The 27,313-nt window shown below is 41.9% G+C and overlaps 2 protein-coding genes across 2 annotated transcripts; one reads left to right on the forward strand and one right to left on the reverse strand.

Moving 5' to 3' along the window:
* LOC138973109 (large ribosomal subunit protein mL41-like) lies at positions 1-2,922 on the reverse strand. The gene is made up of 3 exons (XM_070345770.1): positions 2,661-2,922; positions 1,013-1,113; positions 1-294 (listed from the first exon to the last, which is right to left on the reverse strand). Exons 1-3 carry the CDS (start codon positions 2,830-2,832, stop codon positions 118-120), a joined length of 450 nt encoding a protein of 149 aa, XP_070201871.1. The 5' UTR covers positions 2,833-2,922; the 3' UTR covers positions 1-117.
* Positions 2,923-3,124: 202 nt separating this feature from the next.
* LOC138973107 (cilia- and flagella-associated protein HOATZ-like) lies at positions 3,125-17,913 on the forward strand. The gene is made up of 4 exons (XM_070345768.1): positions 3,125-3,353; positions 8,255-8,287; positions 11,961-12,097; positions 13,285-17,913. The coding sequence occupies exons 1-4, from the start codon at positions 3,164-3,166 to the stop codon at positions 13,492-13,494; spliced, it is 570 nt and encodes a 189-aa protein (XP_070201869.1). The 5' UTR covers positions 3,125-3,163; the 3' UTR covers positions 13,495-17,913.
* The last annotated feature ends 9,400 nt before the right edge of the window (positions 17,914-27,313 follow it).

A 27,313-nucleotide genomic window follows, 5' to 3' on the forward strand; every position in this document is an offset into this window, starting at 1 on the left:
TGTTGCTCTATTAATTTATTTTCTTCAATCATCAAAGCATTATTAAGTCGACATTCTTACAGCATACAACTATCAATCAAAACCCACACGCTCACACACATTGTTGAATGTTTAACGCTATCTTTTATCGTCTTTGCCTGTGTTTAGCCTCACAAACTCTTCATCTTTTATCACCACTTTGCCCTCATTTATGTCTTTCTGCAGCTCTGCAGCGTAGGTAGCTTGAAACAGGTCGCGGGCTGTCATCTTCGTCTGCTGAATCTCTGAGGCCTTGTAGGACACATACGGCTTCAGCTGAAACAACGTTAACAAAATGAATTCAAGTTTATTCTTCTGTATTGACTTATTAAACTTTTGCTGTGCTAACTGGGCCGTGGACGACCCAGAGCCTCACAAAAGTGTCTGTATCTCTGAAACTATTGAGAGTTTTTGATTGAGACTTCAAACACCATAGAACCTTTCTCTCTGCCACTTTTTAGAAGGATTATCATTGTAAAGAAACTTATAAACGATGATGTCATTTGAACTACACAGTCCTGATGTGGGTCGTGGACGACCCATATGGAATTACAGAAGATATTTTATGGTGTTTATTCTCATTCGGATATTGTGTGTCATGTGCGACCCATACTCTGCAAAGCGGCGAGGAAAAGGTTTCTCCCTAATCGGATGGCGTGGGTCGCGTACTGAAGAAAAAAACAAAGTAATTACTATAAATTTACTGATTTAATCCTAATTGTATTAGCAAGAAAGGTTTAGAGTCCACACCTTGTCTTCCAAACTGTCCTTGGACAAAGACTACAGAAAGACATGGACCCGAAGTGCTTAGTCAACTTTTTACTTTCTAATTAGATTATCATTTCTAGCCTAGTCTCCAAACAAATACTTGTTTTGAGCATCAAACCATGTGATGTCTGGTGTGTTGATTTTCCTGACAAAAAGACGACAGAACAGGAACAGACTGAGAAGGAGGTGGTCGCGTTTGATAAATTAGGAAATAAAATGCACCCACCTCAAAGCCTGTGAGATCAGGAACGACAAAATCAGGAATCATCTCAGGTACATTTGTGTAGCGACCTTTTTTCTTGTCAATATACCCTGCAGGCTGAACATCTGAAAAAAGAGAATAAAGCATATCAAAGCAAATGATTGGCAGTTTGGTAAGACGAAGGAAGGACAGAGGTACCTGGGATGCAAGGCCCCTCCGATGAGGACCCCTCCCAATAAAGAATAATATATATACAGGGATGGCCAAATCGTCCGCCCGATCGCCAGGGGCGAGTAAAAAATCCGCCTGGCTGGTAGAACCCGTCTGGCAACTTGCCTGGCTGGCCAGTGAACATTCTGGGCTAATGCAACATTTTTGGTTGTAATATTGAGTTTCAAAGCCATATAAACACTGCAGATGCAGCAACTGTGGTATGTACCGGGCTAGCGTATATTCAGGTGGGCTAGTAACATTGTTGAAGTTACTCGCCTGGTTGGCAAGATAAAATTTTTGAGATTTGGCCATCCCTGTATATGTTCCATACTTGTTCCTCTGTTTATCATCCTAAGAAAAATGTACCTGCAATAATATGTCTAACCTGAATTACTCCTGATTGGTTTCCCAGAGGAGCTATCCTTTAGTGCCTTGGGGAATGAGGAACATTTGAGCTTGCCGGCCGGCCGTCCGTACAGACTAACACTGACCGATTACATAGTCACTTTTTCTCAAGTGACTCAAAAATGCCATCAAGGCCAAAAATAAAGTTTGACGTAATGCTGGGGTCAAGCAGAATGACGCTGTTCTGGCATAACCATATCATGGCTGAGCCGCAATACGCCGTCAAAAAACTGTAGCCACTGTGATATACCATATTGTAGTGTCTGTGGATTTCCCTTACAACAACTCCCCTTACAGTGACCGGAACCAATAAGCCACGCTTCGGCGGGCTTATTGGTTAGTGTTTAGCGAAGATCCAAGCTAATAAGACCTACACACCAAGTTCACAACAACTAGAGACTGGTAAGTCTACCTGTTGGGGCGAGCTAGCCTTTATGTGACTCGATAATGTAGTCGTGGCGTTATGCTGTCCGGTGTCACGAACTGAAACCTCTGCTGAACAATCCTTCTCATTGCGGTCAACGCGCATGCGCTGATCTTGGACTTAAAAAATGCGACCCTTTGAGTTCAAGAGTTTGACCGAACGAACCATGGGTTAGGGTTAGGTTGCTCACGACCTGATTAATCTCCACATGTTAGCGCATGCGCATTGACCGCAATGAGAAGGATTGTTCAGGCAGAGTTTTCAGTTTGTGACACCGGGCTTACGATAAGGCTGGGCATTACAAGTTACAAGCCCCGGGCGGCTTTTACTTAGCAGTACTTTCGAAGCTGGGCTTGAGTACTGCCTTTTACCACGTGTGTTTTCATGTACGTCAGAGCGATAGAATGCATGACTGAAATGTCTCGTCTTGTTATGTTTACAGCTCGGCATTCACTACAATATATGTATTTCAGTTTCACTCTGTGTGTCACTCTGTGTGTGCATGCAAGTGCGGTATACTTGTGTGTGTGGGTGTGTGGGTGTGTGTGTGTGTGTGTGTGTGCTAAGTCGTCTGCCGCTGGAGTCAAACATGGCCACATATTTAGCAGAAAAAGTGTTTGTGTTACTTACTATGAACGGCAAGAAACTTTTCCATGGTTTGGCTTCCCCCTTTGCGTCTGGGTCCACCATGTTTGCCGGTCACTGGAAATCGTTTGTCGAACGGTTCCCTGCTTCTCTTGCCTTCTACGCGTGCGCTTGTGCTAAATGCACGAACGGTGATAGCTAATCGCTGTTTCCACATCGTGCAATCACTGAAGTTTTGGACAAGGCGACGTGAAATGTGCACCTGAAGGACATCGTCTGATAAACCGGAAGTGTTACGCCGGAAACAGTCGTTTGGAAATTTTCAGTAATCAGTCCCAAATGCAGTTACATTTTTTATGGCTCAAAATGTCTGTACTTTTTATCTTTCCTCATGAAAAACGTGAGCGCTTTTTTTATGCTGTAGTATACATCACCAAAAAAGTGCCGAAAATAGGTATTTAGCTTTGATTTCATTTCACGATTTCTCATAATGTACGGGTCCTCACTCTGTTCAGTTTCTGCTGCTAAGGCGAAGCAGCGTAAACAACATGGCGTTGAAAACGGTAGACCTAACGCAGCAGCCGCATCGTGCTGTCTTCACTGGCTGCTCTCAGGAAGAAGTCAGCTATGCCAAAACATTCTGGCAATCCTTCCAACTTCTACCGCCAATGGAGTCCCGACTGGTGTCCAGCGACATCAAGCAGCGGCTGAGGAAGGCCCCGCCTTCTCGATCTATGAGTGAGTGTTCTGATTCTCATGGTTCCGACGCCAATTCCCTCAACGTCACAATCAGTAACAGCAGCTGTCATTTGCACGACTCTATCAAGCATAAAAACTCGGCACTTTTTTCGCGTCCTCAGCTGTTGTCACCAATACATAGGCACGATTCCTTGAAAACGCAGACCTCTCTTATTCCCAACTTTCTGGAGGATCTAGAAAACGCTGTGCTGGTAAACCGCATGTCTGACGGCAGAGATGACCACTCCTCAGAGAGAAAGAGCAGCTACCAGGAAGCCGGAGGCGGTAAATTGTCTGTCACTTTCAGCGGAAACGACACAAGAAAAGGATTTGGAAGCAAACCTTGCGTTCTTGGAGCAGGAGAGGAGACGGGGGGATGTATGGAGAGCAGTTCAGCGAGAAAAATCATGCCATTCAGTGGAGAAGACCCGTGCCAACGAAAAGGCTTCATCGACTGGGGAGAGCAGAAAACCATGGCCACAAAGGCTGAGCCAGCAATGCTGGAATGCGGGGGGGAGGACCTCAGACGTGACAGAAATAGGCAAAGCATCGGCGGAAATAGGCAATCCAGCGGCAGCAATAACATACACAGTGGCTTGAAAAACAAAAAGAAAGGGCTGCTGATGATCGAGGCAGAAAAAGCACACATTAAAAGTGCCAAGTTTAGAGTTACTTCTCCATACAGGAACAAGCATCAACAAAGAGTGGTTGGTACGAATAAACTTGTAGGTGATCCCTTTTCAAAGTTCATAAGCAGAAATATTGAGCAGCCAGCTCAGTCCGAAAGTGATACCACCAAGAAGCTTTCTCAGCCTAACGCAAGGGTAGAGTTGGGAAAGTATACCAACAGTATTGCTATGAAGCTCTCCTCCACACAGTATTGCTCAACAAAGAAAGAACCAAATTCTGACACCAGAGTCATCAAAGGAAGACGCTACAGCCAGGCCCCATTAAGTGGGACCAGTCTTGAATCTGAAATGAGCTCAATTCAGACGCCTCACATTCAGTTCATCAGTGATGCTGAAGCTGTCGGCTTGCCCAAAAAGGCTGATGAATCAGCTGTGTTAGACACCCCTAGCACAGACATTGTATACTGGACATTATAGACTTGTGTCCAATTTTCTTATCTTCAACCTCGCTTTGAACTGCTAAGAACTTGTAGCCTATTGATTCATCATTTATTTGGCAAGTCAGTCAAGAGTATTTTATTAACCATCCTGCTTTCGGGACAGCAAATAAGGGAAGAATAATCTGCTAGTCTTTAGTTTTAACTGGCATGTTTCTTGAAGATAGCTCGTTTATTTTGTTCAGTTTGTCAAAATACTTTAAGAGTCTAAATCTAATATTTTCATATTCTTTTGCTCTAGTCATTGTTATTCTACAAAACAAAAATCTTGAAGATCTTGAACTTAATCCCTGTATGTTTCTACCAGAGGCAGAAAGATACATTCCTTGCTGCATTATAGCCATTATGTCAGTCATAACAGACCTGTTCAGGTTTTTGCATGTGATAAAAGCATCCCTCCGCTTGCACAGATACCAAGTTTCAACAGCTAACCTACTGCCTGTGCAGACAGGGCTAGGGACTAGCTTATGGAATTAAAGTTGCAGATTGACACAAGTGTCAGTTATGAACTTGTATTGCTAAAAATAGATAACTTTTCTGTAGCGCGAGTTCCATTCTTCTTCTTCTTCTTCTTCTTCTTCCGAGTAATGAACTGGGTCCTTTTTGGACGTTTTAATTAAGTTCAGCGGGAAAAACTTAATTAAACAGCTTCAAAAACTTAATTCAACAAAACACGCCCACTCTTCACAGCAAGAAGTCAGGCTGTTGAATTTTTGCAATGTGTTAAAATGGAAGGTTGTTCTTTTGTTATGTACGTATCAGACGCGAAGAATCTATGGTTGATGACAATGTGGTTCACGTGAGAAGGTACGTAGTTGCCTCGAAGCTAAAACACACAGCACTCACAAAGACAAAAACATGCAGAGTTATGAATCTCTACGTGTATTTATTCAATGAAATAAAGAAGTTCATAGTTTTGTCTGAGCAAAATTATATAAATAAAACAAAAATGCAACTGAAGACTATTTGTCAGCTTATCTTTCTTTGCTCAGCTTGCCTTTTTTTACATTTAGTCAAGTTTTGACTAAATGTTCTAACATGGAGGGGGAATCGAGACGAGGGTCGTGGTGTATGTGTGTCTGTGTGTGTGTGTGCGTGTGTGTGTGTAGAGCGATTCAGAGTAAACTACGGGACCGATCTTTATGAAATTTGACATATGAGAGTTCCTGGGTATGATATCCCCGGACTTTGTTTTCATTTTTTGGATAAATGTCTTTGATGACGTCATATCCGGCTTTTTGTAAAAGTTGAGGCGGCACTGTCACACCCTCATTTCTCAATCAAATTGATTGAAATTTTGGCCAAGCAATCTTCGACGAAGGCCGGACTTCGGTATTGCATTTCAGCTTGGTGGCTTAAAAATTAATGAATGACTTTGGTCATTAAAAATCTGAAAATTGTTAAAAAAAAATGTTTTATAAAACGATCCAAATTTACGTTCATCTTATTCTTCAATATTTTCTGATTCCAAAAACATTTAAATATGTTATATTTGGATTAAAAACAAGCTCTGAAAATTAAAAATATAAAAATTATGATCAAAATTAAATTTACGAAATCAATTTAAAAACACTTTCATCTTATTTCTTGTCGGTTCCTGATTCCAAAAACATATAGATATGATATGTTTGGATTAAAAACACGCTCAGAAAGTTAAAACGAAGAGAGGTACAGAAAAGCGTGCTATCCTTCTCAGCGCAACTACTACCCCGCTCTTCTTGTCAATTTCACTGCCTTTGCCACGAGCGGTGGACTGACGATGCTACGAGTATACGGTCTTGCTGAAAAATTGCATTGCGTTCAGTTTCATTCTGTGAGTTCGACAGCTTGACTAAATGTTGTATTTTCGCCTTACGCGACTTGTATTGTTTTGTTTTTGCTTTATCAACATACCTGATGTTTATTTGTTTGTGTTAAAATTTGGAGGACTTCTTTCATGTTATTTTCTTATGCAAGTTTTTATTGGTTGTTGTGAATTTTGACTCACCTGAGTAATCAGTGAGTCTTAGTAATGAGCAGTGTCCGCCCGTATGGGGTCACAGCAGGGTCGTGTTCGATTCATAAAAACTTAACGTTTACATTTTCTCAGTTGTTTTTGAAGCTAGTGCACATTCAAGGGTTTGATGATCTGCCGATATGATTTACCTAGTTTGATTGACCCTCGTTCATAAAAACTTTAAGTTAAGGTTTTCTCAGATATTTTGGGAGCAAATTAGCCTTGAAATTTCACACAATTGTAGGTGACCAAAACTTAGCTTGTTGGTCAGGCAAGTGCACTCAATTTTGTTTTAGCCAGCCCAAAATTAACTTGGTCAAGAAATTTAGTTCTAGTAAAAAAAAATGTAAATCAAATGTTGGAGGATGTTGAGCATGTCAGGCTTGTGATGGTGGTGGGAAGGGGGTTAGGGTTGTGCAAGTTTGTAAATTGTGGAATATTCTTAGGGTTGAATAACTACAGTGACTGTAAATGGATTGATACAGAACGATCACAGTAGGATCAAGTGTGTGTGAATCAGTCGGATAACATTATTTTATGAAGCTGGAACAGTTGGGTGGTTGGTTTTTTTTTTGGTTTTTTTTGTCACATTTTTTTGTTTTTTTGTATGTCACATTAGTCGATTCTTCCTTTTTAAGACGTATGCAATCCTGAGAAAATCAGGTCTTAAAAAAGAAGGAGTCTTCAAATGGTGGTAAATGTAAAAAGGTTATGAACACCTTCTGAGAAAACAGGGTTTGAAAAGTTTCAGGGACTTAAAGGGGAGGTCGAGTCTTTTATCGGGTAGGACCGGCACGGTTGGCCTAGTGGTAAGGCATCTGCCCCGTGATCGGGAGGTCGTGGGTTCGAACCCGGCCGGGCCGGGTCATACCTAAGACTTTAAAATTGTCAATCTAGTGGCTGCTCCGCCTGGCGTCTGGCATTATGGGGTTAGTGCTAGGACTGGTTGGTCCGGTGTCAGAATAATGTGACTGGGTGAGACATGAAGCCTGTGCATGTCACGTGCTGCGACTTCTGTCTTGACTGACTATTAGGGTTTAACGTCCTCTTAGACCAACTGGTCTATATTGGGACAGGACGTATTGGTAATACGTTGAATTATGGTGTGATACTTTGATTCGAACAAGCCCGCTGTGGCTGTCTTCTTCGACACACCAGCATTGGGTTTGTCTCGTCAAAGTATCGAAATACGATCATGATAATCGGAGACGAGAGATGATGCATGCGGCGCGTGTCTTCGTGTTTTCCAAGCCCTGAGACTTTCGCTGTGAACGTGGGATCTTTTTCGTGCGCATGTGTGCACACGGGGGTGTTCGGACACCGGAGAGAGTCTGCACAAAGTTGACTCCGAGAAATAAATCTCTTGCCGAACGTGGGGATCGAACCCACGCTGATTGGTAATGAGCTACGTCCCCGCCCACTTCTGTCTTGTGTGTGGCGCACGTTATATGTCAAAGCAGCACCGCCCTGATATGGCCCTTCGTGGTCAGCTGGGCGTTAAGCAAACAAACAAACAAACAAACTATCGATATATCGGGTAGGGTGGTGGGGGGTCTTTAAAGGGAGGCTTCCACTGTAATGGGACATGACGAAGGCAAGTAGTGAAAGCATTTAGGCCTACTTTTCTCGTTGAATGATTGTTATACTGTTAAATGCATGTTTTGATTACCGCCCTGATATGGCCCTTCGTGGTCGGCTGGGCGTTAAGCAAACAAACAAACAAATGTTGTGATTGTTCTTCTTTGTGCATGCTAAGTTCTGGTTTCATTTTTCCAACAGGTAATTACACAAGTAGACGAACAAACTCAGGAGGTAAGAAAAACACTCATCTCCTCTCAAAAACTTTTGCTCTGGGATATTTTCTTTTCACATGCTTTTTGAAAACAAATACACTGAGAACTTAATTGATCATCTTCAAAATGGACGTGACACCGCTGTGCACTTTCAAATCTGGACTTCTGAAATGTTGTGCTTGTCTGTGTGTTTGTACGGTTGTGGCGTATTTGTGCGTGCATATGTGTGATGGTGTTTGTCTGTCTCATTGTCTATGTGTTAATTGTTGTTGTTGGTGGTGGTGGTGGTGGGGTAGTTGTTGCCATAATTTGTTTGAAGCTGAAGACCAGGGCATCATGTTCTTTTCCCCTCCTAATTTGTCATAGCGAGGATCCCTAAAAGGTACTGTGACCAACACTCTTTGCTTTGACTTCTCAATAGGTCATTTATTATAACGTAATTTTGCGCTGTTTGGCCTTTGATTAATAACAGTAAGAACACATCTGCATGGCCACAGTTGCGTACGTGGACCGTCTCTTCCTTGCTGTGCACTAAACAACATGTGGGCACTGTGGCACGTGGGCAAAACACAACGGTAATATTGTAAGTACGTACGCCCTTCACGTTTATGATGGTACAACATTTTCAATCAAGCTCACGGATCAGGCTTTTCTTTCCTTGGCCATTGCAGTAGGATTGAACCGTCTGCATAAAAACGTGTTGTAAACCGCCATCACTATTCTGGCGACATCGTTGCACACTAATTTTAACCTCCCAACGGGCCTTTTGGAGAAAGTTATTGACAGGCACTCCAACGTATTTTTGATCACTTCAGCTTGCTAGATCACCACGTACATCATCGAGGGCAGGATGTTTAGGTTTAAAATAAAAAATACAAGCAAGGAATGTACATATGATTGTGACAAAACAGAACGATACTGTCACTGATCTTCGACCCAGCGGTCTTTTATGGACAGACGAACACTCACCGTACAAGAAAATAAGCTTATCTGACAAACTTAAGATTGTGTTCACGTTAAATTTTGGAAGGGAAAAAGAAAATTAACCTGCGAGGAAACTTGTCACGAAACCTAAACGTGGGCACATTGGCGTTATATGGGCACATACATTGTGTGGCTTGTTGACAGACCAGCTTTTTTGTTGGTCCAAGGGGACCATATCGTCTTTTGTTTCATCTTTATCGACCAAGGCCGAAGGCCGCGGTTGATAAATATGAGACAAAAGGCGACATGCTCCCCGAGGACCAACAACAAAGTGCTGGTCTGACAACAAGCTACCAAACATCGTTTTTGTCATCATTTTGGTTGTGCAACAAAATGCACAATAACCCACAGGGAGACGAATTTTTAGAATCCAACTCCGGGCCACAAAGCATCGTCACAGCAGCACGAGATAACACGTGAAACTTGTATGTGACGTCAAACGTAGCTTGTTGACGCTTTTCTTCCAGTCTGAAAATGTACAGAGCTGCGATCATACCTGTGAATTCAGTAAGTGTTGAGCATATTTCTTTTTTGTTTATGACTTTTCGTTGTGGATTTTGCGATTACAGAGATAAGTTGCAAATTGACCATGAGTCGCCGCGGTAATTATCAACATTGATTGGGTCTTTGAGAGTGAATGCTTACAATCGTTGTCCTCGGAAACACAAATCCAAAGCCACGATGGTTCCACACATCAAACAATCAGCCTGATTGGCTTTTACTTTGACAATCCACGTTTCACATGAAAGCTCAAACCCCATTCACCACCTCGAGTAGTTGCATGGGGAACATGAGATTTATTTTCCAGGTGTTTGTGAATGAAATTGAAAACTCGTGAAAATGATGACAATGCTTGTTGTGTACCCACCATTGTCATTTGTGGCGAAAGCAGTCACTGCGTGGTCATATTTTTTTTAATGTGCATTTTTTAATGTGTTTTCCGTCATTTTCATCTGATTTACGTATACAATGTCCAATCAGTTCCTTTAACTTTTCGAAATACAGCTTGAAGTGGGAGTCCTGCAGTAAGCTCAGTAAAGTTTGTTTACATTTTGCTCAGACTTTGATTCCGCGTTTCTCCAATCAGAGGCTTAGATCAACAGTGTCCAAAGTCGCAGAAAGGGCCACATTTGTGGACACAGTGGCGTGTGGGCACAATCAGGACGTGGGCACAAGGCTATACACCACCTCTTGTTAATGGATTTTATTATCTATATCTATACATATACGGCTTGTGTGTGTCTGTCTGTCTGTCTGTCTGTGTGTCTGTGTGTCTGTCTTTCTATGTGTTCCCCATGCACGGCCAAAGTTCTCGATGGATCTGCTTCAAATTTGGTGGGCATATTCAGGTAGACCCGGGACACGACACAACCTGGTCGATATTTCAACACGTGCTCTCAGCGCGCAGCGCGGAACCGATTTTGGTTCCACCTCAGCTATTTTGGTTCCACCTCAGCTACCCGGGCCCCCATACCGACACACCAAAGCCAAAGTTCTCGGTGGATTTTTTCAAATTTGGACACCGTATTCAGCTACACCCCGGACACAATATCATCGATGAGATATTTCAACACGTGCTCTCAGCGCGCAGCGCTGAATCGATTTTGGTTTTTGTGTTCATTTCACCATTATAAGTAACTCTTCCTTATCTTCTCATATTCTCCAGGTTTTCAGCGTTTACCTCCCTTCCTTCGTATGGTGCACTTTTGTGTGAGTGGAGCGTCTTCGGATATTCCCGGCGTTCTGTTACTGTTACTATTTTTAGAAGGTCAACGCAGTGTCCAGAACGTAAATTGGACCCGTAAATTATCCTCACTGTAAAAGTGCAAAGGTCGAATCAATTTATAGCCACGCGAAAAATACACTGTCATCTATCTCTCTATAGATACGGCTTCTCTGTGGTTTTTTTTATGTGTGTGTGTGTGTGTGTGTGTGTGTGTCTCTATGTGAGCAACACCTGTGCATTGTTCAGTTCTGTTTGTGATGTGGTCTGGCGGCTTTTGTGTAATTTTATGTACTGGCCTTCCTTTGAGAAGCCATAACTTGCTCAGTCCTGTTTGAGTGGAGTTCGCCTCCAAAGGTGATTAACACGGTTACATTCGTCGACAAGGATGGGACTCGATATGGTCAGGAATGGCATTATGGCCACTGAATCATTTTCGTGCTGTTCCCATTCCACTGTTCCCATTCCATTGTTCGGACCCGGCGAAGCCGGCGTACGGCTCTAAGTACTTCTTCCCGGCGAAGCCGGCTACCCGGCGAAGCGGGTATTCATTCTAGTCTATATATATACGGCTTGTGTGTGTGTGTGTCTGTCTGTCTGTCTTTCTATGTGTTCCCCATGCACGGCCAAAGTTCTCGATGGATATGATCTGCTTCAAATTTGGTGGGCATATTCAGGTAGACCCCGGACACAATCTGGTCGATGAAAATTTTCAACACGTGCTCTCAGCGCGCAGCGCTGAACCGATTTTGGTTTTTCTGTACATCCATTCCCAGTAACTCTTCCTTATCTTCTCCAGTGTTTTGCGCGTTTATCTCCCTTCCTTCGTGCGCCGGCAAAGCCGGCGTACACCCGGCAAAGCCGGGTACTAGGGTATTCGGCTCTACTTCTTCCCGGCGAAGCCGGGTACCCGGCGAAGCGGGTATTCATCTAGTATTGTTATATATGAACTACTGAACTTTACGTAATCCGTTTTCCCTTTCAGAATCCCACCTGCGCGATTTTTTCGTTCGTGCCAAGACGATGGAGAATATAGAAGAGTTCAAGAGACTACGAATGTTCGCTTCGGCGAGAGAAGAAGACAGAGAGCTGCTCCATAAACATCGCGCCCAGCGCATGAAGGTTATTGTCGCTTTCAACAAAATTAAAAATTTAAAAATTATTTTTTATTTTTTATACCAGTTTCATCTGTTTTGCAATAAAAGTATGTTCGGATGTTGGAGTCTTCTTTGGCATGTTTGGATAACCTAAAGGAAAACCCTGTTATTTAAAGAGATACAATATCGATTAAACATACCAAGACGTCTATTCTTGACCCGCTCATCTTCTCATCTAAAGTGAAATCTCTGACGTCAAAAGCGAACGAAGTTAGTATTGTGAGGAAATGACCACAACAACAAAATTCCTGCACTACAACATAATTATACGCAAAGGAAAAATACTCGTAAGGTCACCGCCAGTCAGTGCATGTATCGGTATATATCTTGGCGGGGATGTAGCTCAGTCGGTAGCGCGCTGGATTTGTATCCAGTTGGCCGCTGTCAGCGTGAGTTCGTCCCCACGTTCGGCGAGAGATTTATTTCTCAGAGTCAACTTTGTGTGCAAACTCTCCTCGGTGTCCGAACACCCCCGTGTGTACACGCAAGCACAAGACCAAGTGCGCACGAAAAAGATCCTGTAATCCATGTCAGAGTTCGGTGGGTTATAGAAACACGAAAATACCCAGCATGCTTCCTCCGAAAACGGCGTATGGCTGCCTAAATGGCGGGGTAAAAAACGGTCATACACGTAAAATTCCACTCGTGTAAAAAAACACGAGTGTACGTGGGAGTTTCAGCCCACGAACGCTGAAGAAGGAGAAGAAGGTATATATCTCATTAAGGAAGTTGAAAAGGACTCGGAAGCTCTCGTGCACCTCCCTCTGGACGTGGTCAGGCAATCACTTTGTCTTAAGCTGGGAGGGGGGGGGGGGGGGGGGGGGGGGACTAACTAAAGCAAATTTACATGCACTCTGTCCAAGCAATACTTTACTTTTGCCAACCGTGACGGCGTGCATGATTGCTTTGGTAATGTTTGATAGAAGAATACATCCTAATTGCTGGTTAGTTAGTTAGTTAGTAATTAGTTAGTTTGTTAGTTGAATAGGTCATTTTCGTAAGCTCTTTTGCAGTTAATCAGCGGGTTTAATGAGAAAGTTTTCTTTGAAATTCATTCATGTACATTAAACATTAAACAAAGTTTTTCTCTTTGCGAAATGGACATTTCCTTTTCGAATTGTGGCTGAACCTTTATTGTCTTTTCAATTGCAGAGGGAGGAGATCTCACGTCGGGCGAGTTCGTACAGCGCCGGCAGCGGAAATCTGACGTCACAGTCGGGTCTTTCCGCCTTCAGCCGGTTCGATCAGGACGAGGACGAACTGATGCTGGACGACATGTGGAAGGTCGACGTCAAGGAGGAGATCAGCAATTTCGAGAAGATGAAGAAATTGGACGACCCTGATTCCGATGAAGAAAAATGATGCTGTGATGTTTTAGAAATTAAATTTTGAAGACATTGACAATTGGTCTGATAGGCTAGATATAGGCCTATTGGGGTGGGGAAGACGGGAAAGAAAGATCAGCGATTTCGAGAAGAGGAAGACCTTAGATGATTTCATATTCTGATAACAAGAAATGGTGCTGAGATGTCCGTAAACCGAACTGTTAATTAGTCGAATATGTGATAATTCCTAACAAGAAAAATGTCCCGTTGACCTGTGGGGATACAGGTGGGACGATTCCGATTCTGATGACGAGACGTGATGCTGTGATATTGATAGTAACTCGATTTTAAAAACTAATACAGACCTATGTGCCAGTTTCTAACAAAAAATATCTTCTACCCGTATCCGGGGGGAGCTATAGACATGAAAGAGATAATTACTCGACATGATAACCATCTGTCTCATGAAAAATGAAGAAATTGGATGGTCCCGATTCTGGTGACGAGAAATGATGCTGTGATATCAATAGTAACTCGACTTTATGTCGCGACACCACTTATCGCATATTTACACATATACACACAACTTCCATCCTCATACCGCACAATCTAAGACTTAACCCTGGTAGAAACAGTTCAAACATTTATTGAGCTGGTATATATGTTACAGTCAAAACGGGAAATCAGTCATTACGGGTAATGACTAAAAGTTTTAGTCATTTCCGGAAATGACTGATTTGATCAGTCATTACCGGAATTGCCTAAAATCTTTAGGCATTACCCGTAAATGACTAAACTTTGTGAATATTTTTTACCCTTATTGCCTGACTGCTAGTTCATGTTCAGTCATTACTGGTAATGTCTAGAGCATATTTTTAGTCATTTACGGGTAATGACTAAAGATTTTAGGCATTTCCAGTAATGACTGATCAAAACCGTCATTTCCGGAAATGACTAAAAGGCGAGATAACAACACGTACACTCTTGCAACAAAACATGGGATTCTAAAAGGTTCGTATGAAAGGAGTGGGTTTGAACTATGTCCACAAAAACTCCTGGATACGGCAGACCTTAACTGTGACACAATCCTGAGCCTGCGAGAAACAGTTATTCGCGGATCACAGAGTGGTGGGCAGGGTTATATCAAGTGCAACTGTGCAGGAACAAAAAAGTGTCGCACTAACAGGTGCAAGTGCTACAAATCAAAGATAAAATGCAACAGTCGCTGCCACCAAAGCCTGAACTGCCACAACAAATGAAATGTGTGTGTGTGTGTGTGTGTGTGTGCGTGTGTGTGTGTGTGTGTCTGTGTGTGTGTGTGTGTGTGTGTGTGTGTGTGTGTGTGTGTGTGTGTGTGTGTGTGTGTGTGTGTCATTTACTTCAATTTTCCATTGATTTATTCTATTTTACTCCAGATTTCTGTTCAATTTATCAAATGTGTATTTGTCATTACAGCGTCAAAGTGTGTGTTCAAGACGGTTTAGTTGCAAGGGGTATTGACAGGGGGAGGGAGAGAGAGAGAGAGACAGAGAGAGAGAGACAGAGACAGAGAGAGAGACAGAGAGACAGACAGACAGACAGGCAGAGAGAGAGAGACAAAGAGAGAGAGAGAGAGGCACAGACAGAGAGAGACACAGACAAAGACAGAGAGAGAGATAATTCCATTTTCTTTAAATTTCTGTTCATTTTATCTTTTCTTTATTCCAAATTTCTGTTCATTTTATCTAATGTGTATTTGAAATAAAAGATTGACAAATGTTTAACATCAGAGTTGCGAATAGATTGAGAGATTATGCGGTTCGGGGTTTGAACGCTTTATGGCGAAGGGAGTGCGTTCTATATAGCATTTCTATTGGCCGATCAGAGAAGTACACGCATTTAGTGCGCGTTTTATAGCAAATGGCTTTCGCACACACGGGTGCAACCTTCGTGTCTACGTACCACTGAAATAAATTTAATGTGGTTTTGCTTGATTTTTGAATTATTACTAAGTTTAATATTGACTTATGTTAAATATTGTATGGAAACACAATATCATGCATAATTGGATAAAAAATTAGATGATTGTGGGGGAGCAAACTATGAAGACTCACAATTTTTTTAATAATGGGATTCATCTCAGAACATTTAGTTCATGTTCAGTCATTACTGGTAATGTCTAGAGCATATTTTTAGTCATTTACGGGTAATGACTAAAGATTTTAGGCATTTCCAGTAATGACTGATCAAAACCGTCATTTCCGGAAATGACTAAAACTTTTAGTCATTACCCGTAATGACTGATTTCCCGTTTTGACTGTAACATATACACATCAACAAACTCCCCTGACTGGGGTTCAAAATTCCACTTGCAACAAGCTTGCTGCTGTACATTCCTCTTTAAGTAAAAAAACAACCTGACCAGGGTAAAAATGTCTATCCATGTACACCCAAACATTTAGCTGTTCTGAATCACTATTCCTCTGCCACAAATACAGAAGTTCAAAACAAACATATTGCTGTTCTATCAGGTTATTACTTTTTGGCATAATCGGGTGCAGAGTGGGGAGATAGACATAATCACAATTTTTAAATTGAAACTGCTAGGACTACAGTTACTGTTGTGGGTCGAGCAAAACCAAGGTGACTAGTATAGTTAGACAAATTGAAGAAAACTGGAGCTAGAAAATTGTGCCACAAGTTTGGTGCTGGTGTAAACATCCGGGGTGTTTTGCTTCCAGACTAAGCTGTCTGAGAATAACCCAAATATGTCGCCCTATTCTAGACCAAATGCTGACACAGTAGCCTGCTGAATAGGAATAAACCAATTCAGAATACAGAGGTACATCGTTCGCCCGACATAACAACATTTAAGATTGAGGCTTAAATGTTTTTATAAATATGTGCCAGTCTCTAACAGGAGAAATGTCCCGTAGACTAGCTGGTGGGGATGGGGGCAGGGGTTGACGTTAAAAAGAAAGCTTCCATTTCTAGAATATGAAGAAATTGGATGACCTCGATTTCATTATGTTGGGAAAATGTTCAAAATCCCTGTGATTGTTATGAGTGGTTGTTATTGCTATAATCATGTATTCATTCATTCTGATCATCATCGGTCCATGCCGTATCGCCGGCATATCTCTCTGACCGGATGCATAATTACTGCGCGGAATCTATCAAAATAAGAATACAGAGTTATCTCCCATGTTTTTCGCTAATGTTTCTGAGAATAGACGAACTGAGACGAAAGTGATTGCAGATTGGCCGACTTCGACAGTGATCTCCGTTCTGTTCTTCACAGTTATGATAAAGACGTCGTTCTAAAGATGAAAACAAGTCGAAATGTTGAGACTGCTGTGGGAAGGAGACCGTGATATTGTTGCATCACTCCCAACTGGTTACGGAAAAAAGTGTCGTCTGCTTCGTAGCCAAAGCTGATTATCACGTGACACTTTTGCCATATTTAGAGTTGTTTGCACAGTAAATACACCCGCGAAAGATAGCTCGCTTGAAACTGTCTTATACATATCAATTCCTTTGTAATCTAAAAATTACACAACACCATGAAAAATCATTATCGACGATCGCGAATCCGCTTATATCAATAACACATTTAAAAAAGCTCTAAAGATGCACACAAAAAATTAAAAAAATCGATTTCCTCTCCAGAGAAGGAAAACCAAGGCATCCTGTCAGGGATAAATGAGACCCGAAGGGAAGTAACTCATTTTACTTGAGTTCAGGATGGTATTCAATTGGAAGAAAGTTACTGCTTCGCTGTTTGTTTCATGCATTTATCTTGTTCATAGGCAGAGTTGTATAATAATTAAAGAAAATTGGTCTGATAGTACTTGGATTGGGGACTCCGCTATATGTAGTCCACTGGCAGACATGTATCGCAGTGGCTATATAAACACTTCGATTGTATACAGATCTCTTTCTCTATAATTATATGCGATGCCTTGCAACAAGGCTTCAGTGGGCGTTAGGTTTAACTGGAAAAATAGGAAAGAAGTTTAGTAAGCGTTCGAAATGTAGACAACAACACTGAGTAATGTAAGTTATTTGGAACCAGTATCCTGGCACACGAGAGAGTATAAAATGAACAAACGACTTTCAATTTCATTCTCATAGAGTTAAGGTTGAAAAGAAAAACCAACAGAACTGCAATGAAAACTAAAAAATATGTTAATAACACTTAAGAACAAGGTAAAAACTACATAGAATAAACAAAATGTTTGTTGTTTGGCCAGTGAAAGTCAACAACTTGTAACGAGGTATTTCACTGTCGGAGGGTTATACAGACCGGAACATCTAGATAAACTCGAAGTGTGTATAGCCTTTGCCTTACGGTATATCAGTGTCGGCCTTATCTCCATGTCTACTACTCAGGAAGCCGCGTGAAAAAATATTGATTTTTTTTTTATTTGTTATTGCTGTGCTTAATTAAATGTAGGCCGCCTGGTCTAGTGTTTTGCTTATAATGGTTGATTATGTCACAGTGCGTGCTTGTGTGTGCGTATGTGTGTGTGTGTGTGTGTGTGTGTGTGTGTGTGTGTGTGTGTGTCAGTGTATGCGTGTGTGTGTGTATGTGAGCCTGTGTTTGTGCGTGCGTGTGTGTATTTGTGTGTGTTTGTGTGCGTGCGTGTGTGTGTGTGACAGTGTTATTCGGCAAACACGAGTAACTTATTAGCATTGCCAGTGAAGACGGCTGCAGATACTGAACCAACAAATTAACTTGACTCGTGAACAACACCATCCAAAGTATTCAGTTACCACAACCAACATCACAGCCGGCTGACTGATCGTCAAAGACACGTCCTTCGTGCATGCCGCAGTTCGTGAACTCATCAATATTGTCTTCATTAACACGCGGATCGATCATCGAGTCAGTGGCCATGCCATCATCTGGTCACAGTCAGCCACTCGACTTGATCCTCAGTCATCTCAGCCCCGGCATCATCGTATTCATGTCCACCCAATCGTCGGTTTGAAAACAAAACAATTTTTAAGACTTGTTTCTTCATAGGGGACCCACATGGATCTCGGAGACTGAACTTATCAGCACACATCCGGCATAACATGATAGACACGCATTGCCAGTAATGAAATTGCCACCACTATGGACCACTTTTTGTTTCATGTTGATATAACTAGCTTGTTTTCTTGCAAAGAAGTTTCATTTCTTGTTCGGTAGTGTCAAAAGTGTAAAAAAATAAAATAAAATAAAAGAAGTAGAGAAAAAGCCTAACGGTTTTGTGAATTGTGTTTCTGCTGAACTGTTTTGACATTTTCTGCGAGTTATCCAGAGAGGGTAAATACAGCGAATTAAATTGTTTTGAGCGCTCTAGCACCGTTAGTTGGTCAGAACAGTAGGTGGTCCATACATTATTACAAGGAGCCGGTCCCCTACACGGCGCTGTGACTGAGTTTAGTTCATTACTGATGATACCACTTGAAAACAGACATAAGTAAATACAAAAACACTACAACGATCAGACATACACTCATTAAAAAGAAAACCGGACAACTCATCAGTCACCGTAACCGCTTTTAACGGATCACTCACATTCCTACAGTCTAACGGATTCACGCTCCAATGAACTCAAGCAGGAGTACAAGATGGCGGATAAACACGACTCTTTCACGCCTCCACGATCAAAGAGCGCCTCTCGAGTCGTAGCCAAGACGAGAAAAGACGTGATTTGGCGAGGCTTCGGTGTCAGAGTGGCGTGGTGGTAGCTATTAGCGTAGCCAAAACCGGACAAGTGGTTCCAGTAATGATAATATAACGGTACACTCTGGCACCGGAGCGTGTTAATCTCATGCAGGTTGCTAACGATATAGCGGCTACGAATTTCGCTGCGCATGACTGAGCAGAGACGTAACAACTAATGGCGACTGCTTAGGCTCATTCCGGCTTTTTGTGCGTGACTATATATATGGATCTTTTCTTCTTCTTCTTCTTCTTCTTCTTCTTCTTCTTCTGTAAACTGAGGAAATCCCTATACAGGGCAACTATTCTCATTGGATCGAATCAAGTTATGTTTTTAATTGCTACAACTTGAAAGAAGGGCATAACGTAAGGAATATATTGTAGAAAGAAAGGAAACTAGCGAAGGAGAGAAAATGATGGTGCCTAAAATCCTTTTTGTTTGTTTGTTTGTTTGCTTAACGCCCAGCCGACCACGAAGGGCCATATCAGGGCGGTGCTGCTTTGACATATAACGTGCGCCACACACAAGACAGAAGTCGCAGCACAGGCTTCATGTCTCACCCAGTCACATTATTCTGACACCGGACCAACCAGTCCTAGCACTAACCCCATAATGCCAGACGCCAGGCGGAGCAGCCACTAGATTGACAATTTTAAAGTCTTAGGTATGACCCGGCCGGGGTTCGAACCCACGACCTCCCGATCACGGGGCGGACGCCTTACCACTAGGCCAACCGTGCCGGTCCTAAAATCCTCTCGCAACACGGAAAGAAAAAGAAAGACAGAAAAGAATAGAGGAACATAAAACAAAAATGTCGTACACTGACTACTAATTACTGGTTTACAATCGGGTGTATACCCAAGTTGTTGCTTATTCGTCTCAAGACTGCATTCGCCCTCCGTAAGTAAAATGCACACTCTTCTGTGAGCTACTAGCTCCAATGTCGAACATTATTTTCTACTTTAGTATTGGTTTTTAATACAAAGAAAGCTGAGAAAAAAAGCATGAAGGAAAAAGAGCGGTTGGGGAGGGGGGTGGGGGGGTATTACAAAAGAAATTAAAAGAAATGAAAGAGAGAAAGAAAGCAAGGAAAGGCAAAGGAAAGAAAACAATAAAAAGAAACACTCGGGAAGTAATCATTGCAAGTACTCACACAGACAAATTACTTCAAACTCGCTAATCAAAGAGAAGTACCCCTGCTTTGGCCGCTGCTTGTCTCCCCTGTTGTCGGCTACCCACTAATCCGGCAATTTCTGGCAGTTTATGCAGTTGCCGCCCCTTGCTTTGAGCTCTTCTCTGCGTGAGAGCGGCGTTGGTGGTGTAAGTGGATACAACGTGTGGTGCCAAAACAAGGCGCTTCTGCTACGCTAATTACTCGCTGGGTCGAATTATAATAGCCTACAACAAATTGGCAACAACTCATGATGCCTCTTTGGTTCATTTCACAAACAGTTGTTTGTTGTTGCAATGGTTATTACTGCTTTCAGTGGCCGCAATACGACTGGTTCCCACACTGATGACACTACTAAACTTGAATTTGCGCATAGCCTGGGAAGGCACAGTTCTTTCTCTCTCACTTTTTAAATTTTTATTAAAGCAAAGGGAGTGAAAAAAGAATAACACAAAAAATAAATACTAGCAACCTGAAGTTGGAAAAGCAAGCGGCCGCAACAAAACAAAACTGACTGATTTAACAGTTGCATTTATGACTCTATGGCAAATACTTTTTTTTAAACAACAAAAAAGGCGCTATTTTTATGATGACCTGAAACTTTTCTTAAGCCTTTTGGGGGGAAAAATTTAAAAAAAACCAAAGGGCGTGAAAGACAGAGAGGAAAGAAAAAAAAGACTTCGACAGGCTTTTCAGACCATGCAAAGCGGCTTTAAGTTTGCATCGGCATACTGAAATGGTAAACTTCATGTTGTTGTTGTTTATCTTTTTTCTTTTTGCTTTGAAAACATTTACATGGTTTACAATTTATTTATTTATTAAGAAAAAAAAAGCCTTGATGACACCCGGTGAGACGAAGCATATGTTACGATTGCAATCAACCTTTAAATATAAAAAAAAAAGATTTAATTTTTTTTACTTTTTTTTTGGTTCCGAACGTTAAGCAGTTTATCTGTTTTAGTTTTCTTGCAATCAACAATCGCAGACTTACGCAATCTTACATTAGCCCCAGAAATTTCCAGAACGAATCCTTATCCGAGGTCATAAGGAGAAACAGTTGTGTAAACTGGCATCGAGCTCTGCTACTTGATGAGTTGTTGCTGCAGGCTATAGCTTAAAAGGCCTAGGGCTTCTGTATTTGTGAGGCATCACCGATACACAAACTGTTTAATATAGCAAACCATTCATACTGTATAAACACAGGAAGTTGTGCCACGTGTCCATTATTTCCACTTCCTTAAACGCGGAACGAGTAAGTAATCTCGCATGCACAGGTATTTAGGAAAAAGACTGTTGACAATACAAGAGCTGAACTGAATATTGTACAATCACAATTTTGACTGATCACCGTTGCCGTGCGGACCAAGACTGAAGTGAAATGGTGTGTGTGTGTGTGTGTGTGTGTGTGTGTGTGTGTGTGTGTGTGTGTGCGTGCGTGCGTGTGTGTGTGTGTGTGTGTCTGTGTGTGTCTGTGTGTGTCTGACGGTGTGTGTGGGTGCAGGCGCGCGCGCGCGCCCGCGCGACTGTGTGTGTGTGTGTGCGTATGTGTGTGTGTGTGCGTGCGTGCGTGCGTGTGTGCGTGCGTGCGTGCGTGCGTGCGTGCGTGCGTGCGTACGTGCGTGCGTGCGTGCGTCCACGAGTGCGTGCGGCGCAAACGTGTGTTTGTAAGTATGTGCGCTTTCCGACCCCCACAAATACACAACTTGAACTGATCAGCGCACGCCGCCAGGCAGGGTGGCAACCAGCTAGCCAGCCAGCCAGCCAGAGAGAACAAACTAACGTACAGGCAAAAAACAAGGAACATATATTAAACCCTCAAAACTGCAGAGGGCAATCATGAATACACAAAAACAGTTGGAAAAACACACCCGCAGAAAAAGGAAGAGTCGTACGTAGGCCGTACACCATCAATGCGAATCAGGTGTAGAAAAACCATCCCCCCAAAATCCTTTACCAATCTCATTAGCAGTCCCGACGCATGTTGAGGGGCGATTACTTCTGCTAAACGAACAGCTTATAGATTTTCACGCCCATCTTTCATGACATAAGCGTCCTTTCCCTCGTTGTTAGCGGCCCCATAATGGCGGACAGCTGTAGCGACAGGCCAATCAAAATGTTTGGCTAGACGAGGCAACCCAGATGGACATGTTCACCTACCTGGCTTGCTTCAGCTGTGTTCCTCATCGGTTCTTTAAAACTGACCGTGATAGGCTTGATGTGTTGAAACTGTAGTGTTTGGCTAGGTAATGAGTCAATCAATCAATCAATCAATCAATAAATTGATGAACCAACCAATCAATCAATCAATCAACTAACCAATCAATTGATCAACCAACCAATCAATTAATCAATCAATTGATCAACCAACCAATCATTCAATCAATCAATCAACAATAAAGAACGAATAAATCGAAGTTATGAAGAAGGCAGTTGACAAAATAGTGTGAAACAACAGGAAGAACAGAGGTACATCTGGTTGCGTCCATTGTTAAATGAAGTGCAAACAAAAAAGTAATAAATACAGAGCTATAAGATCAACTCAAACATCAAACAAACTGTTGAAAATTCTATTGTGTGTCTTTCAAAAGAATATTACAGAACTTGTACGCAGAGGTTCTGTACGCAGAGTTGACACACACACACACACACACACACACACACACACACACACACACACACACACACACACACACACACACACACACACAAACTTACACACTCAAGAACTAGGATGTTCTTCAGTTCTTCAGCAAACAGCGTCTCTTACATGTATCTCATTTCAAGTTCCATCGCAACTCATCTACCTCAAACGGCAGCCTCCCAGGGATCTCCAATGTCTTAATTGTCTCATCGCGATCAGAGACCGCCAGTGGCTCGCTCTATTAAGCTGAATTAATTATATATATAGTCCTGTGAATAGTTTTTCTGCCTTTTATTTTTTATTTTTTACTTTTATGTTTATCTTTTGTAATTATTTTACGTTTGTATATTATACTAGATGATTACCCGCTTCGCCGGGTACCGGCTTCGCCGGGAAGAAGTAGAGCCGAATACCAGGCGGCGCCTGGGACCCGGCTTTGCCACACGGAGGAAGGGAGATAATCGCGGCTGAAAACACTGGAGAAGATAAGGAAGAGTTACTGGTAGTGGATCCCGACAACAACAACAACAAAAATCGGTTCAGCGCGCACAGCGCTGCGCGCTGAGAGCACGTGTTGAAATATCTCATCGATGAGGTTGTGTCCGGGGTGTAGCTGAATACGGTGTCCAAATTTGAAAAAGATCCACCGATAACTTTGGCCGTGCATCGCGAACAGACAGACAGACAGACAGACAGACAGACAGACACTAGTCGTACATATATATAGATATGTATATAAGATTAGAGTAGACCCTCTCTGGGCGAGGGCTGGTTGAAAAGAAGCTCGTTTATATTGCTTATGCCACAACCCTCGTAAAATAAAATTTGATTTTATTGATTTCATTTGATTTGAACGATGAGCAGTTAATGAACTGGGGCGGGCGTCTAATTGGTGACCAGTGAGTTTCTCACGAACACTACCTATGCAGGTGATCATGAACAGGAGTTCTGAGGTGGAGTTGAGGGCACTATGATGTCGACTATGCTGTTGAATTGGTTGTTATACCACCTGCCCCAACGTGAAGAACAAGTCGTCCTACTCAGACTCCGCACTGGACATAACAGAATAAACCATCATATGGCCACAAAGCTGAAGTTAGTTCCCTCCCCCTTATGTCCGTGTGGCAAGAATCAGACAGCAGAGCACATCCTGCAGGCTTGTCCATACCACAGTGCTCTGAGGGACACCATCTGGCTAGAGGAGACAGCGCTACAAAAGAAGCTAAACGGCCCCAGAGAGGACTTGGAGAGGACAGCACGTTTCGCCCTGCAGTCCGGACTGACGATCTAACAGCGAACGACAAAAAGAAGAAGAATTGGTTGTTGAAGAATGTGCAAGACAACTGCTGACAGAGTTGAGGGTGATTTTTTTCTGAAGAAATGTAATACTCACGAGTTGGGGAAAACACGTTCACGATATTTTGCAGATGTTCGGTCTCGACCCAAACGTCCACTTATTCGCTCCAATAAATATCTTGTTGATAAGCTAATGGTAATGGCATTTCCAAATTTCAATTGAATTTGTTATCATAATCGCTTAATCTACAGGAGCAAGGGGAAAAAGAGTCAATGAAATGCCGCTGTATCGGTAGAAAATATATTTGCATTCGGAAATCTCCAATTACTTGCATGCTTCGTACTATGAATGGTTTCTCACAGACAAAATGCTATCCGGTGTAACACGAGAAAATTACTCCCACGAGATTTTTACTCCGGAGTAAACATTTCGTACGAAAAAAGCACTCCCCCATTGCACGAGAAAATTACTCCCCAAGACAGGTGAGTTCCGAGTAAACATTTCGTACAAAAATGTTACTCCCCTGACGAATAAATAACGAATAAATTACTTCACCCCAACACGAGCAATTTAACTTCCCATGCCAGGTGTACGAAATTTTTACTCCCTTATCCACTGTTAGTCTTGGTGGTGGAAGGGGTGGAAGGAGGGTAGCGCGACATTCGTGTGCGCGAGATCACTTATTGGCATTATCCCTTCGCCCGCATCCCATTTTTGCGTACGAGATTTTTACTGCGTAAGGCGAAAATACAACATTTAGTCAAGTAGCTGTCGAACTCACAGAACGAAACTGAGCCCAACGCAACGCAGCAAGACCGTATACTCGTAGCATCGTCACTCCACCGCCCGTGGCAAAGGCAGTGCCAGTGAAATTGACAAGAAGAGCGGGGTAGTAGTTGCGCTTAGAAGGATAGCACGCTTTTCTGTACCTCTCTTCGTTTTAACTTTCTGAGCGTGTTTTTAATCCAAACATATCATATCTATATGTTTTTGGAATCAGGAACCGACAAGGAATAAGATGAAAGTGTTTTTAAATTAATTTCGTTAAAAAAATTTTGATAATAATTTTTATATATTTAATTTTCAGAGCTTGTTGTTAATCCAAATATAACATATTTATATGTTTTTGGAATCAGCAAAGGATGGAGAATAAGATGAACGTAAATTTAGATCGTTTTATAAAAAAAATAATTTTTTTACAATTTTCCGATTTTTAATGACCAAAGTCATTAATTAATTTTTAAGCCACCAAGCTGAAATGCAATACCGAAGTCCAGGCTTCGTCGAAGATTACTTGACCAAAATTTCAACCAATTTGGTTGAAAAATGAGGGCGTGACAGTGCCGCCTCAACTTTCACGAAAAGCCGGATATAACGTCATCAAAGACATTTATCAAAAAAGTGAAAAAAACGTATGGGGATATCATACCCAGGAACTTTCATGTCAAATTTCATAAAGATCGGTCCAGTAGTTTGGTCTGAATCGCTCTACACGCACGCACGCACACACACACACACACACATACACACACACATACACACACACATACACCACGACCCTCGTCTCGATTCCCCCCTCGATGTTAAAACATTTAGTCATAACTTGACTAAATGTAAAAATGGGGATCGAGTAAAAATTTCGTGGGGGGAGTAATTTTTTCGTGTCTTGGGGAGTTCTTTTCTCGTACGAAAAGTGTACTCGGAGTAAGAATTTCGTCCGAAATATTTACTCCTGAGTAAATTTTTCGTGGAGTAAAAATTTCGTGTTACACCGGCAGTGCCTCGGAATTTAAACGAAAGTAAACGCACATACACATAAAACGGAAAAGAAAATAGAGATGTATGACTGTGAAATTGTCACAGCCGTCTCAACCGAGCCGATCATCTACGAATCAAGACATCTTCGTGTTCGTGTTCGTGCAAGCCAACAGTAAGGCCAAAGAAAAATATATGTTGGTTTCGGGTAACATGACCCAACAAAATAGGGTCGGTAGGTCGGCTTTTTAAAATAAAAAAACCCACAATTTTTATTTTTAGTCTCGGTAAGGTTCGCAAAATGTGTCGGAGGTTGGCTTTGTTGCTTTTTATATATATTTATTCAAGTTTTGACTAAATATTTTAACATCGAGGGGTAATCGAAACGAGGGTCGTGGTGTATGTGCGTGTGTGCGTGCGTGTGTGCGTGTGTGTGTGCGTGTGTGTGTGTGTGTAGAGCGATTCAGACTAAACTACTTAACCGATCTTTATGAAATTTGACATGAGAGTTCCTACGTATGAAATCCCCGAACGTTTTTTTCATTTTTTTGATAAATGTCTTTGATGACGTCATATCCGGCTTTTCGTGAAAGTTGAGGCGGCACTGTCACGCCCTCATTTTTCAACCAAATTGGTTGAAATTTGGGTCAAGTAATCTTCGACGAAGCCCGGACTTCGGTATTGCATTTCAGCTTGGTGGCTTAAAAATTAATTAATGACTTTGGTCATTAAAAATCTGAAAATTGTAAAAAAAAATAAAAATTTATAAAACGATCCCAATTTACGTTTATCTTATTCTCCATCATTTGCTGATTCCAAAAACATATAAATATGTTATATTCGGATTAAAAACAAGCTCTGAAAATTAAATATATAAAAATTATTATCAAAATTTTTTTTCGAAATCAATTTAAAAACACTTTCATCTTATTCCTTGTCGGTTCCTGATTCCAAAAATATATAGATATGATATGTTTGGATTAAAAACACGCTCAGAAAGTTAAAACGAAGAGAGGTACAGAAAAGCGTGCTATCCTTCTCAGCGCAACGAATACCCCGCTCTTCTTGTCAATTCCACGGGCACTGCCTTTGCCACGGGCGGTGGAGTGACGATGCTACGAGTATACGGTCTTGCTGCGTTGCGTTGCGTTCAGTTTCATTCTGTGAGTTCGACAGCTACTTGACTAAATATTGTATTTTCGCCTTACGCGACTTGTTTTTTTTTAGAAATGAAAAAAAAGTTTTGGGGTCGGCGGGAAAAATAGGGTCGGTCGGGTTACCCTAAACTAACATATA

The sequence above is a fragment of the Littorina saxatilis genome, linkage group LG8 (assembly GCF_037325665.1).
Source record: "Littorina saxatilis isolate snail1 linkage group LG8, US_GU_Lsax_2.0, whole genome shotgun sequence".
Classification (NCBI taxonomy): domain Eukaryota; kingdom Metazoa; phylum Mollusca; class Gastropoda; order Littorinimorpha; family Littorinidae; genus Littorina; species Littorina saxatilis.

Excerpts from the sequence above, each read along its gene's own strand:
- LOC138973107 (XM_070345768.1), top strand. The coding sequence starts at position 3,164 with ATGGCGTTGAAAACGGTAGACCTAACGCAGCAGCCGCATCGTGCTGTC. Across the intron at positions 3,354-8,254 it reads CCCGCCTTCTCGATCTATGA|GTAATTACACAAGTAGACGA; the intron begins GTGAGTGTTCTG and ends TTTTTCCAACAG. Across the intron at positions 12,098-13,284 it reads ATCGCGCCCAGCGCATGAAG|AGGGAGGAGATCTCACGTCG; the intron begins GTTATTGTCGCT and ends TTTCAATTGCAG.
- LOC138973109 (XM_070345770.1), bottom strand. The coding sequence starts at position 2,832 with ATGTGGAAACAGCGATTAGCTATCACCGTTCGTGCATTTAGCACAAGC. Across the intron at positions 1,114-2,660 it reads AAAGTTTCTTGCCGTTCATA|ATGTTCAGCCTGCAGGGTAT; the intron begins GTAAGTAACACA and ends CTCTTTTTTCAG. Across the intron at positions 295-1,012 it reads CTGATCTCACAGGCTTTGAG|CTGAAGCCGTATGTGTCCTA; the intron begins GTGGGTGCATTT and ends ACGTTGTTTCAG.